Raw genomic sequence first — 17057 nt, 5'->3', positions numbered from 1 at the left:
GACTTGATTCCTGAATGTTAAACTCTGAGTTTTTAAATGTTATTTTATTGCAAAAACAGTATTAACATAATAGAAATCCAAAGTAAAAAGTTTCCTGTAGTCCTATTATCTCGCTAAAACAATGATTTAATTCTTGCCTATATGCATATTCCATTTTTACAAATTTGCAGTAACTGCAGCTAGTATTTTACATTCTATTCTTTTTTCTCAGCATTATGCCATAATTTTTTCCTTTTATTAGTCTTGTGTGCTTTCTCTCCACTCCCTCAGACTGTAGCCAATGTTAAATCCTAGTGTATTTCTCTGTATTTTTTCTCTATGCTCAGCAATACACATTCAAATATATACACACATATATGGCAAGGGGTATTGCTGAGGCGGCAGGGTTTTTAAAAATGGGATCATATGTTTCTGTACACACTGCTTTTCACACTATTTCACAGATATCTTTCTGCTTTAATAGAAATAGTTATAATCCATTTTGATTGTTACATAATATTCCACATAAAATCATTTATCCAGCAATTCTTCTAATGATGGACATGCAGATTATTTTTGTTTTCTGCAAACAATGCAGCAATAAACATCCCAACACATATAATCTCCTTCTGTGCTGATTTGTTGTTGTTGTTAGAGGCAAGGTCTCATTATGTTGCCCAGGCTGGTCTCGAACTCCTGGGCTCAAGGGTCCTCCCACCTCAGCCTCCTGAGTAGCTCGGACCACAGGCATGTGCCACCATGTCTAGCTAAAAGTTGTTTAAATTGCTTGTAGAGATGGGGTCTCCCTATGTTGCCCGCGCTGGTATTGACCTCCTGGGTTCAAGCATCTTCTTGCCTCAGGCTCCTAAAGTGCTGGGATTACAGGTGTGAGGCACTGCATCTGGCCTTAATCTCATTTTTTCCATGAACTTTTTGAAGTCTGCTTGCATGTGGTCCAAGAAGGGAATGTAAAAAGAGCCAAAAGTATTTTGAGACACAGACATGGAATAGTTTCTCCTTCAGACAAAAAAAAAAAAAAAAAATTTAGGCCTCACAGGAAAGGTAATAAGCAAAATCAAACTAAGCAAATTATATAGTGTGTTACAAGTTGAAAGTACTATGGAAAAAAATAATGAGGGGAAAGGAGATGGAAAGCAGGGCAGTCAGGTAGAAGCAATTTTTAAAAGATGCTCAGGATAGGTCTCAGTAGGAGGTTGAGGTTTCAGCAAAGACTTGAGGGAAGTCAAGTAGTCAGCCATGTGGATATCCTAAAAGAAAGCATTCCAGAGGGAGAAAATACAAAGGTCTTGAGGTAAGGGACATGCATTGTGTATACCAGGAATAGCAAAGAGGTCAGTGAAACTGGGGCCTCACTGGCTTAAGGACAGAAAAATGGGAATTTATATATTAATTGCCTTAGCCAATCATGCTATTTTTCTTTCTCTTCACTCCAGTTGCTATGCTGAGTCTTGTGGACATTCATGCAACATGCCCCCTCCTCTTCACCTCCATACAACACCCAGGGTAACTCTTGATTTTCCACATCAGTGTCAACTGTGGGATTTTATGACTTCCAAAATATGCCGGAACTATACTCAGTTTATTTTTGTAGATCATCATCAAGGTCCTGAGGCCAAAAATCTAATTATTATTATTATTATTGTTTTTTTTAGACGGAGTTTCACTCTTATTACCCAGGCTGGAGTGAAATGGTGCAATCTCGGCTCACTGCAACCTCCACCTCCCAGATTCAAGCAATTCTCCTGCCTCAGCCTCCTGAGTAGCTGTGATTACAGGTGCCCACCACTGCACCCGGCAAATTTTTATATTTTTAGTAAAGACAGGGTTTCACCATGTTGGCCAGTCTGGTCTCAAACTTCTGACCTCAGGTGATCCACCCGCCTTGGGCTCCCAAAGCGCTACGATTACAGGTGTGAGCCACCGTGCCCAGCCCAAAAATCTAATTATATCTTAACACAACTGACTAGGACCAGAGTGCTATTCAAAGGAAGGATTGGGACAATTACTTTTGCAGTTTATAGCAAAAGTGCCAATTTTTCCTTTCCCTATCCAACCAATCCTCTTCCCTTACTTCTACAAAACCTACTTTTAGGCCAGGCATGGTGGCTCACGCCTGTAATCCCAGCACTTTGGGAGGCCGAGGCGGGTGGATCATTTGAGGTCAGGAGTTCAAGATGAGCCTGGCCAACATGGTGAAACCCCATCTCTACTAAAAATACAAAAAAAAAAAAAAAAAAAAAAATTAGCCAGGTGTGGTGGCAGACGTCTGTAATCCCAGATACTCAGGAGGCTGAGGTAGGAAAATCACTTGAACCCAGGAGGTGGAGGTTGCAATGAGCTGAGGTCAGGCCTCTGAACTCCAGCCGGAGTGACCAAGTGACTCTGTCTCGAAAAAAATTAAAAAATAAAAAATAAAAACCTACTTCTAAACTAACCATGACTAGATAGTCACTGTTGATCAATTCTACTAACTAGATATAACCAAAGTTACTTATACTGAGAAGTGAATAATTTTAGAAGTTTAAATGTTTTATAAAGAAATTTTAAAACTCTTAATAGCTCCATATAGACTACAGAACAGAAAATTCTTAGTTTGACTTCAAGATTCTCCCCTAACTGGGCTTAAAACTGTTTTACTATCTCCCGTTTTGAGAACTCCCTCCAACCAAGCCAGTCATTCTCCCAAAGCATCACGTTCATTCCCACATCTGCTCCTTTTCCACTTGTTCTCTAAAATGTTCTTTCTTCCAAGCCTTAACTCTATTTCCACCAATTACATAAAGCCTTGTTTCACCACCTCAGTTCATAGTTTTCCCCTCTTCTAACTTCTATCACTTGTCTTGTAGCTCATAGTGTTACGGGATCTTTGGGGTATCCATTTTCTGGCCAGAAACCTCTGTGGCCACAGTGCCTTTGCCCGAGTTCTTGTCCTGCATCCAGGAAGAATGAGGTATGTGGACAAGGAAGGGTGAAAAAGACAAAGATGAGCTTTATTGAGCGTTACAGCGGCTCAGAGGAGACCTGCAGTGGGTAGTTCCTCTCTGTAGGCAGGTTGTCCATCGAGTATTCAGTTCTCAGTAGAGAGGAGGCCCTGGAGAGGGTGGCTCCTCTCTGCAACTGATCGTCCTGATGTCTGCAGCTCTCAGAAGAGAAGAGGCCCTGGAGAGGGTGGCTCTTCTCTGCCCACAGGTTGTCTCTGCAGCTCTCAGCAGGCAGGGTAGGTCCTTTCTGCAACTGGTTGTTCCGTCATCTCCAACTATCAGCAGAGAGGGTAGCTTCTCTCTTAGGCTGGTTGACCCATAGGTCTCTGCCCTCTTGGTCCTCTGGCAGTCCTCTGCCCTGCTCTGGGTGAGCCCAGGGCTTTTATGGACCTCAGAGGGAAGTACATGCCGATTGGTCCATGGGCAGCCATGGCAGGCCAAGAAGATGCACCACGAGTCCCTACTCCAGTCTGCAGGACTGGCAGCCTGGACCCCTGTCTTCAGGCCCTCCCTGACCTGAAGGTGGGGGTCTTACTGGGGACTCACCCTCTTCTACCCAGGAATCAATCTGCCTCCCGCTGCCATTCTTGGCCCCAAGCCTGCTCTGACATTGGAGCAGGGCATGAGAGTGGAGAGAGGCCAGGCGGTGGGAGCAGACACTCCTGAGCTTGCAGGGATTGCGGTAGGGTGTCTAGCTGGTCCCCCAAGGGTGCAGGCTGCAGAGATGCCCAGGTCCTACACCTGGGAGGGCAGCCACAATGGCACCAGGGGCTCCTGAGTCAACTCAGAAGGGGCAGGGTTCCCACAGGCTTCATGGAGTGTGCAGCCCTAGTCATACCTCCCTGCTGCAGCTGGCTGCCATCAATAGGGCAAACTCAAATTTTTCTGAACTTCCCCAAACACACACACACACACACACGACTCTTTCAAAATTTATATATAATCAAACTGGTTGTCCATGATTGGATCCTGTTATCACTGATGACTATTTATACACATGAATTTTGGATACATACAATGGTTAATTATAGCAGTAAGTCCCTTACAATGCATTGTATATGTTCTCTTACCCTTACATGCATTTGTTAATCAAATCTTGTGAATTCTACCCTTTAAAAGTTTGTCAATTCCATCCACACTTCAGCCTTATTATGTCCTACTGTATGACCTTAACCTCTTCCAACTAGACTACTGCCATACCCCATTAATTGGCTTAAGTCCAATCTTCTCACTTTCAATCCATTCCCTTCATTCCTGAGTAATGTTTTTGTTTTGAGACAGAGTCTTGCTCTGTTGACCAGACTGGAGTGCAGTGACAGCAATTAGGGCTGACTGCAGCCTCGACCTCTCAGGTCCAAGTGATCCTGCTGCCTCAGCCTCCCAAGTACCTGGGACCACAGGCACACACTAACACACATGGCTAATTTTTCTACTTATTGTAGAGACGAGGTTTCATTACATTGCCCAGGCTGACCTGAGTGCTGTGTCTACACACAAATCTAACCTTATTCTCCTGGTTAAAACTTCTGGTGACTCCAAACTCTTTAGCGTGGTGAGACCTTTTCAAATCTGCCCCATGGAAGCTCAGTCATAACCAACCAAAATAAAAAAGAGTGGCAGCAGCTGCTGCCCCAGTTCACCTTTACACAGACTGATCTCAACCAGTTCCCCAATATGCCTGTGCATAATTTTCCCATTGCTAGAAATGCCCTGTTTCTCTTTGCCTCATGCACACCCCGTCTTATTTCAAGGTCCAGCTCAAAAGTCACCTCCTGTCTACAACTTCCTCTGATGCTCCTGAGCAGGGCTGGCTGAATCCCTGCCTCTTTACAATAAGCAAATACAGTCTTTTTTAAATTTCTTTTCTTTTTTTTTTTGAGACCTTGTCTCGCTCTGTCACCTAGGCTGAAGTGCAATGGTGCAATCTCGGCTCACTCGAACCTCCGCCCCTTGGGTTCATGCAATTCTCCTGCCTCAGCCTCCTGAGTAGCTGGGATTACAGGCACGTGCCACCACACTCGCCTGATTTTTGTATTTTTAGTACAGACGGTGTTTCACCATGTTGGCCAGGCTGGTCTCGAACTCCTGACCTCTGGCAATCCACCTGCCTCGGCCTCCCAAAGTGCTGGGATTACAGGCGTGAGTCAACGCGTCCAGCCAGAAATAATATTTTACAGCAATTACACTGCACTGCTTAGATGATTATTCCTATGCCGCCTCCTCCCCCAACAAGGTGCGTGCCTTCAACACAGAACTGTCTTGTTTCTGTCTATTCCGTAGCCTCGCAGGCAAAGCCAGCGTCTGGCACAAGCCAAGGACCGAGTGACTACCTGTGGAACACAATTATTAGAATTGCGTCTGGGGTTCCTGGAGGGTGGGCCTTGGCTGGGCGGATCCCAGGAGCCTGGCGTCTCCCAGGGGAGGTGCTCACCTCAGGGCGGGTCTAAGACGGCCCTGCCTGCCACACTAACCGCCAAGCCTGGCCAAGAAGCTCAGGGAAGCCGCGTAGCCACTGCCCGCCTGGGTCAGGGCGGTGACGGAGCCTGACTGATAATAACAGCTGAACTTGACTGACAGACTGACCTAGGGTTGGAGCGGGTCCCAACCAACTGCCTGACGGCCCAAAGTTAGTAAGAAGGGATGGCAGGCCTTGTCATCTTCGAAGGAGAGGAAGGGCCGCAAAGTAATTGCCGTGGCGTTCCTACGCGCGCTTCGCGCCTCTTCTCACGCGGAGCAGGAAAGGAAGTGGGCGAACCCGCCGGAAGACTCGCCGAGTGCGCGCGCGCAGCAGCCCATTTTCCCGCCCCCAACGTGGCCCGCCCTTTTACCCAGGCCCTACGCGAGCTTCGCCGAGTACGCGTGCGCGGCAGCTTTCTCCCCACCCCCCCCCCACCCCCGCCCCTCACGTGGCCCCACCCTCTCACCCTAGACAGACGGGAGCCTCCTGGGGTGTCCACGTGAGCGCGCGTGAGCCCGCCCCCCCCCAGTCACGTGATCGCTGACTCCCGGCGTTCTCCACTACGGCTTACCTACCTCCCTTGCCCGGAACCCGGCGATATGGCTGCAGCTGTGTCCCGCGCCGCGTCTCTCTCCCCGCTGCTTCCCCTTCTCCTGGGCTTCCTGCTCCTCTCCGCTCCGCATGGCGGCAGCGGCCTGCACACTAAGGGCGCCCTTCCCCTGGATACGGTCACTTTCTACAAGGTAACAGGGGCGTGGGACGTCGCGCGCAGGTGCTGTCGGGCCGCCTGAAAGAGCGCGCGCTAGTGGATGGACGCTGGACACCGGGAGCTGACGGGAGGTGGTCTGTAGCAATGGTCCCAGGGCTTCCCGGAGTCCTACAGGCCTAGTGGACTCTGAGCCGGGGGAATGTTATGACCACCGGGCATGCACGCTTCAGGGCCCCGGCGCACCCGTGCTTTTGCAGCATTTATACTTGCATCCTCCCTTGCAAAGATGCAGCCGAGGGAACTGTGTTCCCCTTCCCTTCACCTAGGGGGAGAGGGTGGTGCCTGGAGAGATCCAACCCTCGAATCCCAAGTGCGAGAACCGGAGGGCGGTGCGAGGCCGACGCCACTGGGCTCCCGGCTGTGGTAGCGGGGAGGGATTGGCGGGGAGAAATGCAGGCGCGTTAGCCTGCATGTTCGCGCCCCTCTTCCCCAGGCATGGATTGCAGCCTGCTTTGCATATGCAAACAATGATCAGATATCATACATCTTGAATAGTGCAAGCTTGAAGAATAAGCTTCAGTTCAGCCACCCTGAAAAGCAGGGGCCCCCAACCACCAGGCCCGTCGGTGGCCTGTTAGAAACCGGGCCGCACAGCAGGAGGTGAGCGGCGGGTGACCGAGCATTACATCCTGAGCTCCACCTCCTGTCACATCAGCTGCGGCATTAGATTCTCATAGGAGCACGACCTTTATTGTGAACTGGGGGATCCAGGTTGTGCGCTTCTTATGAGAATCTAATGCCTGATGATCTGAGGTGAAACAGGTTCATGTCGAAACCACCCAACCCCCCACCCCCGTGGAAAAATTGTCTTCCATGAAACCAGTCCTTGGTGCTGAAAAGGTTGGGGATAGCTGTTGTAGAAAACATCTTGGGTTTGGCAACAAAATGAATAAAATTGGGTCAAGGCATGGAAGAATTTGCCACTACCTCTGCCCCTCCCCCTTCCATTTTTGCAGAATTAGGGATCCTGGCCTGGGTAAATGGACGGTTGGAAATGGTGGCAGAATGCAATACCGCAGTCCCAGTCCCCTCCTCTTGCACCTGTCTTCACCCACGAGCAGCTTTTAACTTCCTCTAGGAGATGGGCAAGCTTAGTGTTGCGAGAGAGCCAGTCATTTCATTTTCGAGTTTTGTACTCATTGTGGGGAAGTGAAACCAAGAAGTAGTTTTCTCCAGTGGTTGAAGTCTTCCCTGTTTTCAAGCATTCCCTGTCATGGACTTGGCACTTGTAGCTCATTCAAGGCAAAGTTTCAAGAATTTAAAAGTGTAGGCCGGGCATAGTGGCTCATGCCTGTAATCCCAGCACTTTGGGAGGCTGAGGTGGGGTGGATTTCCTGAGGTCAGGCGAGACCAGCCTAACAAGGTGAAACCCTGTCCCTACTAAAAATACAAAAATTAGCTGGGCGTCGTGGCAGGCACCTATAGTCCCAGCTCCTTGGGAGGCTGAGACAGGACAATTGCTTCAACCCGGGAGGCAGAGGTTGCAGTAAGCCAAGATTGCACCACTGCACTCCAGCCTGGGCGACAGAGCGAGACTCCATCTCAAAAAAAAAAAAAAAAAAAAAAAAGTGTGGGCCGGGTGTGGTGGCTCATGCCTGTAATCCTGGCACTTTGGGAGGTGGAGGTGGGTGGATCACCTGAGGTCAGGAGGTGGAGACCAGCCTGGTCAACATGGTGAAACCCTGTCTCTACTAAAAATACAAAGATTAGCTGGGCGTGGTGGTGGGCACCTGTAATCCCAGCTACTGGGGAGGCTGAGGCAGGAGAATTGCTTGAACTCCGGAGGCGGAGGTTGCAGTAACCTGTGATCATGCCATTGCACTGCAACAAGAGCAAAACTCTGTCTCAAAAAAAAAAAAAAAAAAAGGTGTAGGTATGGCTGGTTGGTTGTCAGGCACACTCAGACACACCCTACAGCACCCTATGCTTTGGGGGCCTTTATTGGCAAAGTGACACCCCTACCCTACCCTGCTCCATGGGAGTGAGATAATATCACAGAACAAGTGTAACCCAAAGGGAAACTTTGCACCATAAAGCTAACAGTGTTTTCTACTATTATCACCCTAATCTAGGTCAACATTACAATAGCCTCTTCTCTGGTCTCCCTGCTTCCACTCTTGAGTCTCCACACAGTAGCCTAAGTCCTACATGACCTGATTCCTGGCTTCCCGTTCATCTCCCAACCATTCTCCTCCTGTCTTTTGAATATTCCTTGCTCTTTACTGCCTTAGGATGTGTTGCACTAGTTGTTCCTTGTGACTGGAATATTCTCTGCCCAAACTTTGAAAGGCTAGTTGGTTACTTCTCATCATTCAGACTTAGGTTAAGTGTTTCCTTCTTAGAATTCTTCCTTGATTTATCTTCCCCCAATCTAAAGTGCCAGTCACGTTAATCTGTTTTATTTCTCCATACAGCACTCATCACTGATTTTTTAAAAATCCATTTTGCTATCTTTCTCTCTCCCTGGAATATTATGTGCTCATGAAGAAGCTCCGTGTCTGTTTTGTTCCTGATCATCTGCACTGCGTAGCAAATTACCTGTCTCATAGAAGGTGCACAATAACTAATTTGTTGCATGAATGAACAAAACGTTTTCTCCAGTCTCTTTTCAGATCTTCTCTTCATCACCATTGAACCAAAGGGAAATGTACTAGTGTTGTGTCTGGCAGCCTTGTTCCACGCTTTGCCTTTTGGTGATTTCCAGTATCTTTTTTTGTTGTTGTTGTTTCTTTCCCTTCACCATCACTAGAATGTTAGCTTCATGATCTAAGAGATCCCATTTTGTTCCCTGCTGTGTTCACTTAGTATGGGGCCTGGCACATGATAGATCCTTAGTAACTTTTTATTCAGTGAACGAATGAATGAATGAATAATGAACTTATCTATACTTTAAAGAAGTGAGTTGCCTAATTATAGGTAATGGTAGAGCTGATTCCTACCAGCCCATTGGACACCAAGGGCTGGTAGGAAGTAGATGAGGAAAATAGATTTCTAAAGCTATCATTAAGAGATAACAGGCCGGGTGCGGTGGCTCAAGCCTGTAATCCCAGCACTTTGGGAGGCCGAGACGGGCGAATCACGAGGTCAGGAGATCGAGACCATCCTGGCTAACACGGTGAAACCCCGTCTCTACTAAAAAATACAAAAAACTAGCCGGGCGAGGTGGCGGGCACCTGTAGTCCCAGCTACTCGGGAGGCTGAGGCAGGAGGATGGCGTAAACCCGGGAGGCGGAGCTTGCAGTGAGCTGAGATCCGGCCACTGCACTCCAGCCTGTGCGACAGAGCGTGACTCCGTCTCAAAAAAAAAAAAAAAAGATAACAGACCACTTTGGGAGGCCAAGGCGAGTGGATCACGAGGTCAGGAGATCGAGACCATCCTAGCTAACACGGTGAAACCCTGTCTCTACTAAAAATACAAAAAAATTAGCTGGGCGTGGTGGCAGGCGCCTCTAGTCCCAGCTACTTGGGAGGCTGAGGCAGGAGAATGGCATGAATACGGGAGGCGGAGCTTGCAGGGAGCCGAGATGGCGCCACTGCACTTCAACCTGGGTGACAGAGTGAGACTCTGCCTCAAAAAAATAAATAAATAAATACATAACAGACTAAGATAACAAGAGAAAATTCTTTATGCGAATGTTTGCCATTCAAAACCATTCTGCCTTACCCTTGTAACTAAGAATGGTGGAAGTAAAAGGTGGAGATCTCTGAATTATATTTTAATGTTAGACCACCGTATAATTATTAATATTATTCCATAATACAAATGCAGGCCCTTGAAAGTAGGTATCCCGTGTTGTGCTTTTTAAACAAGTGCTTCTCCCCTTCCCCAACATGTAGCATCTGCTACAAAGCCTGTCAGAGTATTGTTCATTCATCAGATATTTTCAGAACATCTGCCACACTCTAGGCACTGTTGGGCACTAGGGATACAGCAGAAAACAGGTGAGTCAAGGTCCTTATTCTCATAAATGTATATTCTAGTGGAGAGGATGGAAAACAAGCAAATAAGGATTTCAGAGAGTGAGTAATGCACTGAAGAAAATACAGCAGGGTAATGATACCAGGGTATGATGAAAATGCAGCCATATTAGACAGTCTGATTGGAGGAGTCCCCAGTAGCAGGGGACATTTGAACTGAGCCTTGAATGATAAAGAGATAACCATGAAAAGAACTGGGGAAAGGACATTCCAGCCAGCAGAGAGCAAATGAAAAAGCTCTGAGTGGGAGTAAGTTTCATGTGCTGAACTGAAATAAGGCCAGCTGGGCCAGAGGGATGTGAACTCATTTGTATTTTAAGTCTTTCCTGCTTTTAGGCCTCCAGAGCTCAGGCTTTTTGGCATTTAAAGATGACCTGTTCTGGTGTCTTTTCCTCCCTCCTTTGTGTCCCTAAACAGTGTTAAATATTTTTAAAAACCAAGAGGACATCAGTACAAGGTAAAGGACAAAGACTAACAAGAACATTGTATCTTTTTTTTTTTTTTTTTTTTGCGATGGAGTTTCGCTCTTGTCACCCAAGCTGGAGTGCAATGGCACGATCTCGGCTCACTGCAACCTCCACCTCCCGGGTTTAAGCAATTCTCCTGCCTCAGCCTCCCGAGTAGCTGGCATTACAGGTGCCCACCACCATGCTCAGCTAATTTTTGTGTTTTTAGTAGAGACGGGGTTTCGCCACGTTGGCCGGGCTGGTCTCCACCTCCTGACCTCAAGTGATCCACCAGCCTCAGCCTCCCAAAGTGCTGGGATTACAGAAGTGAACCACTGCGCCCAGCCCAGAACATTGTATCTTTGCCTTCAGCCAGAATTATGTCAGCTTGACATAATTTTTTTTTCTTTTGGGAGAGAGAGAGAGAGATGGGGTCTCACTCTGTTAAACAGGTTGGATTGCAGTGGTGCAATCATAGCTCACTGTAACGTCTGACTCCTAGGCGCAAGTGATTTTCCACCTCAGCCTCCTGAGTAGTTTAGCTGGGAATACAGGTGTGTGCCACCGTGCCTGGCCAATTTTTTTTTTTTTTTTTTTAAGCCAGCTGTGTTGTCCAGGCTGGTCTTGAACTTCTGGCCTCATGTGATCCTCCCACTTCAGGCCCGCAAAGTGTTGAGATTACAGGTGTGAGCCACCATGCTCAGCCGTGACATGATTATTTACAGTGATTGCTTGTGATGAAAAAACTCGATGATAGGGATCACTTGGATTAGGAAACAAAAAGTTGATGGAAGTGAGAAAGGCAGTGTTATGCTAAAGTGGCTGGTTAGATAAAACTTGTGCATTGGGAGAAACCATCAAAAGAAGTCCTTGGCTTCCTCAGTAAGTTAAATGTAGACTTAGCATATGACCTCCACAGTTCCACTTGTAGGTGTATACCCAAAAGAGTGGAATACAGGTTGCCAGGCACAGTGGCTCACGTCTGTAATCCCAGCACTTTGGGAGGCGGAGGCGGGTGGATCACGAGGTCAGGAGATTGAGACCATCCTGGCTAACATGATGAAACCCCGTCTCTACTAAAAACACAAAAAATTAGCTGGGCGTGGTGGTGGGCGCCTGTAGTCCCAACTACTCAGGAGGCTGAGGCAGGAGAATGGCCAGAACCAGGGAGGCGGAGCTTGCAGTGAGCCGAGATGGCGCCACGGCACTCCAGCCTGGGCGACAGAACAAGACTCTGTCTCAAAAAAAAAAAAAAAAGAGTGGAATACAGGTGTTCAAACAAAACATGTTATGTGAATGTTCATAGCAGCACTATTGACAGTAGCCGAAAGGTGGAAACAACCCAAACATTCAGCTGATGAGCGAATAAATAAAATGTGGTCCCTCTGTACAATATAATATTTATTTGGCCATAAAAAGTAACAATGTACCAATACATGGTACAACATGGATAAACTGAAAACATGCTTGGCTGGGCGCGGTGGCTCATGTCTGTAATCCCAGCACTTTGGGAGGCCAAGGTGGGTGGATCACCTGATGTCGGGAGTTTGAGACCAGCCTGACCCACATGGAGAAGCCCCATCTCTACTAAAATTACAGAATTAGCCAGGCTTGGTGGCGCATGCCTATAATCCCAGCTACTTGGGAAGGCTGAGGCAGGAGAATCGCTTGAACCTGGGAGGCAGAGGTTGTGGTGAGCTGAGATCGCACCATTGCACTCCAGCCTGGGCAACAAGAGTGAAACTCCGTCTTAAAAAAAAAAAAAAAAAACATGCTAAGTGAAAAAAGCCAGACACAAAAGGCCACATACTGTACATTTCCATCAGAATAGACAAATCTATGGAGACAGAAAATACATTAGTGGTTGCTGGGGCTGGGAGGAGGAAGACTGGGGAGTGACTGCATAATGAGTATGGGGTTTCCTTTTGGGATGATGAAAATGTTCTTGGCACTGGATAGTAGTGATGGTTGCACATTCTTAATGCACTGAATCACACAGAATGTACACTTTTAAATGGTTACAATGGCAAATATTATGTGAATTTTACTGCAATTAAATGTCTCGCCCCGACAGTTTAAAACCCAGAGATCTAGCCAGAGAGAAGTGTAGTCTAGGGAGAGCACATTGTCCCACGCCTGGCCTCTCACTAACTTAACTGCCCTGAAATTGCTGGGTTCAAACTCCAGCCTATCTAGCCAAAGCGTCCTCCATGATGCCAACTCCTTTGTAGGTGGTTTTGTTTATTTTTGTCAGATTTCTTGTTCAGGGTTTACTGAGAAAGGCCTCCTGGGATGATGAGTACGACAGGGGCTGATGTAGTGTGCAAAGGGTCTCCTTCACCTAACTGAAAGGAACCCTGCAGGAGAAGGCCTTATTATGTCTGCAGCCTTGTTTATTCTGGACAGGGTTGTGTATATCTTTGATTAGTGTGAACAGGTACTAATGGGGTGCCCTCCACATCGCTGGCACTCACTAAATTGTTAAATAAGTCAATGGATGAATGAATAAATATTAATTTGTGAGAGCTTGCCTCGCTTGTGGGCTTGTTTCCACTCTATTTCTTAAACAGGGGCCCCTTGGGAAGGGGAGTTAGCTCCAAAAGTCCCTGGAACACCCACTTGCTCAGCTCTATACGCCCTCAGGTCATTACCAAAAGCAAGTTCGTCTTGGTGAAGTTCGACACCCAGTACCCCTACGGTGAGAAGCAGGATGAGTTCAAGCGTCTTGCTGAAAACTCGGCTTCCAGCGATGATCTCTTGGTGGCAGAGGTGGGGATCTCAGGTATGGACAAGTCCAGGATGGCTGGGGAGGGCAGAGAGGGAGGAAGCTAGGAATCGTTTCCACTTGGAAGAGGAGTACCCAGCATCTTTCCTTCTGAGCCACCCTCAAGGAGTGTAAGTAAACAGGTTCATGGCCTCTAAAGGAATCTGGTGCCCATAGTAGGCTTAACCTGAGCAGATTCTGGGACCATGGAATCTCAGCTCAGCCGTGCAGGTGCCTGAAGGGAAGGGAACCCCTGACATTCCACCCCTCTCTGACATTAAACTGTGAGAACTTTGAGCTCTCCTTGCAGTGAACAGAATGAAGAGGGCAGAGGGGGTGCTATGTCCCCTAGTGGACTGCATAGTCAGTTCTTCTGTCTTCATTTCAGCTTCTGTACCAAAACTGTTTGGTTTTGGCTTTAGCTCAAATGCACTGATGCCACCACTAATCCAAGGGCACCTCCCAACCACAGTGACAGCTTCAGTAGTCGCCAGCATTTAGTGGTCGACAGGGTAAAGATCTGCGCCCCCCATTGCATTTTAAATCTTCACTTGAACTCTGCCTGAGAAGCAAGATGTATTATCTCCATGTTATACTTCAGGAAAAAAACCTGAAGCTCAAAGCTTAAAGGACTGTGGGCTATGGAGTGGCTCATCCAGAGTTCCACCTAAGTGTTTAGTCCCAGGCAGGGACTTACTTGTCTCACTTCCCTCCCAGCTTGGATGCCTCCATTCCGTAGTAAGCTGGGAACTTAGTAGAGAGTCTGGTCCTGGGTATACCGATAGAGATAGCTGGCACACCTCTCCAGGACAGTCAGTCAGATTTGACTCAACTTTAGGTAACTCCCTTGGTGCTTTTATTAGAAAAATAATAATAGTTAACATTTATCAGATGTTTACTGTGTGCCAGGCCACTGTGCTGAGTGTTTTACATGTGTTTCATCTTTGCAAGAGCTCTATGAAGGAAGTCCCATGTGGTACTATTACTTCCATTGTTTCAAATGAAGAAATGGATACTTAGAGTAACTTGCTCAAGAATGTGGAATTGTTAAGTGGCAGAACTAGGTTTGGAACCCTAGGCATCCAATACTACCACTACTAGTAGTTGGTCTTAGCCGTTTCTTGGCAAAGTGTAAGAAACCAGTTGTCACAGCATCAGCCCTTGGGGCTGCTACTGCCCGTTAGGAAGGGTGTTTTGCAGATACTAACAGCAGCTACCACATATTAAGCATTTAACCTGGCCAAGTATCATGCACATATTCCCTCATCCGGTCCTCCCAACAGCCCCCATGTGGCAGGGACTGTGTTCCTTCCCTTCCACATGCTCCTCTTTCTCACCCAGCTCCAGCCAGACTGGCCTTTCAGGAGACTGAAAACTCCTGAGCTTAGTCCTGCCTCAGAGCTTTTGCACTTGCAGTCCTTTCTGCCTGAGACACTCTTCCCAGATCTTCGTGTGGCTGGCTCCAGGACATTCAGGTCCTTTAGCTGATGTCACCTTCACAGGGAGGCCTTCCATGACCACCCGAAGTGGGCTTTCTTACCCAGTCACTTTGTCACATCATGCTGTTTTGTTTTCCCGATGCCACTCATCACCTATGTTTATGTGTTTGTTATGTCTCTTCTCTCCCTTAGAAGAATGAGCTTAATAGTCTTTTTTTCTTTTTTTTTTTTTTTTTTTTGAGACAAAGTCTCACTCTGTTGCCCAAGCTGGAGTGCAGTGATGCGATCTCAGATCACTGCAACCTCCACCTCCTGGGTTCAAGCGATTCTCCTGCCTCAGTCTCCCGAGTAGCTGGGACTACAGGCATGTGCCACCATGCCCTGCTATTTTTTTTTTTTTTTTTTGTATTTTTAGCAGAGATGGTGGTTTCACTATGTTGGCCAGGCTTGTCTTTAACTTCTAACCTCGTGATCTGCCTGCCTTGGCCTCCCAAAGTGCTGGGATTACAGGCATGAGCCACCACATCCGGCCGAGCTTAATACTCTTAATCACAACTAGACCCTCAGCACCTAGAACAGCATCTGACACATAGTGGGCATATAATAAATATTCAGAAGAATCTCCATTTTTTCATCTAACAGTTCAGAGTTTAATTATTTGCCTAGTGCTACATGGCTAGGAAGTGGTAGAGGAGGAATTCAAACCCAGGTATGTATGGTTGCTCCTCACTTTGAACCATTACATGGCCAAGAAAATTCTTCTTCCCTTCAGTGCAGCTAGGTCCCATAGTAATTTTCTGCCCTGAGTTCCTCATGGTCTTGCTTTTTGTGTCTGGTTTCTGCTCACAGATTATGGTGACAAACTGAACATGGAACTGAGTGAGAAATACAAGCTGGACAAAGAGAGCTACCCAGTCTTCTACCTCTTCCGGGATGGGGACTTTGAGAACCCAGTCCCATACACTGGGGCAGTTAAGGTTGGAGCCATCCAGCGCTGGCTGAAGGGGCAAGGGGTCTACCTAGGTATGCCTGGTTGCCTGCCTGTATATGACGCTCTCGCCGGGGAGTTCATCAGGGCCTCTGGTGTGGAGGGCCGCCAGGCCCTCTTGAAGCGGGGGCAGGACAACCTCTCAAGTGTGAAGGAGACTGAGAAGAAGTGGGCTGAGCAATACCTGAAGATCATGGGGAAGATCTTAGACCAAGGGGAGGACTTCCCAGCATCAGAGATGACTCGGATTGCCAGGCTGATTGAGAAGAACAAGATGAGTGATGGGAAGAAGGAGGAGCTCCAGAAGAGCTTAAACATCCTGACTGCCTTCCAGAAGAAGGGGGCCGAGAAAGAGGAGCTTTAAAAGGCCGTCTGTGGTTTTCCAGGGTTTGGTGGGGATAGGGAGGGGAGAGTTAACCTGCTGGCTGTGAGTCCCTTGTGGAATATAAGGGGGTAGTGGGAAAAGTGGTACTAACCCACGATTCTGAGCCCTGAGTATGCCTGGACATTGATGCTGATGTGACCATGCTTGGGATGTCTCTAGCTGGTCTGGGGATAGCTGGAGCACTTACTCAGGTGGCTGGTGAAATGACCCCTCAGAAGGAATTAGTGCTATAGAGGAGAGAGGAGTATACGGCCCAGGTCTTTGACAGGTGTAATTCTCATTCAATTAAAGTTTCAGTGTTTTGGTTAAGTGGACCTGAAGCCATTCTGTTGTCTTTTCAAATTACACTTTGGTCTATGACCTGCTTTCCTCTTTGAATCTAAGCTGGTATGGACTCCACTTTCCCAGCGTAATAAACTATCCTCGTAACACTGTGGAAACTGGCATACCTTTGTTATTTTCCAGTGATATTCAGACTGACATGGATTGACTGTTAATGGTCAAGTGTGTTGTCCATTTTCCAGTCCTTAAAACTCAGTAGCAGTATTGATGAATACATTGAACCAACATTGATGGACCATGGTGTGATTATTTTCCATGCTCTGTGAGGTACACATAGCAAATTATTAGTTTTACTGATATATTCTGTGACTTGGATTTACACAGCTAAATGATATAGTCCAGTCCAATCTGAAAATTAAAAAATATTTTCCATCTAAATCACTATCTGTCACTAAATAAATACTAACTTCTAGAAAGCAGACTAAAGAGCACTTGTGCCAACATTCACATCTTTTCTTCAGACTCAGAAGCAGTTATCTGCAATAGTGAGCTTCATGACAGCCCTAC

General features: G+C 47.2%; 2 protein-coding genes across 7 annotated transcripts in view; one reads left to right on the top strand and one right to left on the bottom strand.

The window, feature by feature from the left end:
- Window positions 1-5759, bottom strand: part of LOC105493731 (transmembrane protein 116) — a 130032-nt gene extending 124273 nt beyond the window's left edge. For 2 of the 5 annotated variants that reach the window (XM_071071056.1, XM_071071067.1), the window contains exon 1: window positions 5565-5758. The gene's annotated coding sequence lies outside the window, so the exon portion shown is untranslated. Of the gene's footprint in view, window positions 1-5564 lie in introns of all 5 variants that reach the window. The other 3 variants (XM_071071065.1, XM_071071064.1, XM_071071062.1) reach the window with 2 other exon arrangements.
- Window positions 5760-5917: 158 nt separating this feature from the next.
- LOC105493391 (endoplasmic reticulum protein 29) lies at window positions 5918-16517 on the top strand. Of its 2 annotated transcripts, XM_011760986.2 has the most exons (3): window positions 5921-6182; window positions 13276-13414; window positions 15685-16517. In XM_011760986.2, the coding sequence occupies exons 1-3, from the start codon at window positions 6039-6041 to the stop codon at window positions 16185-16187; spliced, it is 786 nt and encodes a 261-aa protein (XP_011759288.1). In that variant the 5' UTR covers window positions 5921-6038; the 3' UTR covers window positions 16188-16517. The 2 variants fall into 2 exon arrangements, with proteins under 2 accessions (XP_011759289.1, XP_011759288.1); XM_011760987.2 differs by lacking the exon at window positions 13276-13414 and having other exon boundaries at window positions 5918-6182; window positions 15685-15844.
- The last annotated feature ends 540 nt before the right edge of the window (window positions 16518-17057 follow it).

This window comes from Macaca nemestrina, chromosome 10 (genome assembly GCF_043159975.1).
Source record: "Macaca nemestrina isolate mMacNem1 chromosome 10, mMacNem.hap1, whole genome shotgun sequence".
NCBI classification, from domain to species: Eukaryota; Metazoa; Chordata; class Mammalia; order Primates; family Cercopithecidae; genus Macaca; species Macaca nemestrina.
Note: the sequence above shows the minus strand (reverse complement) of the source record. Positions and strands in the feature narration are given on the sequence as shown.

What these genes read in the sequence shown, in the direction of transcription:
- LOC105493391 (XM_011760986.2), top strand. Translation starts at nt 6,039, where the DNA reads ATGGCTGCAGCTGTGTCCCGCGCCGCGTCTCTCTCCCCGCTGCTTCCC. An exon ending in ATACGGTCACTTTCTACAAG is followed by an intron (nt 6,183 to 13,275) that starts GTAACAGGGGCG and finishes ATACGCCCTCAG; the next exon opens with GTCATTACCAAAAGCAAGTT. An exon ending in GGCAGAGGTGGGGATCTCAG is followed by an intron (nt 13,415 to 15,684) that starts GTATGGACAAGT and finishes TTCTGCTCACAG; the next exon opens with ATTATGGTGACAAACTGAAC.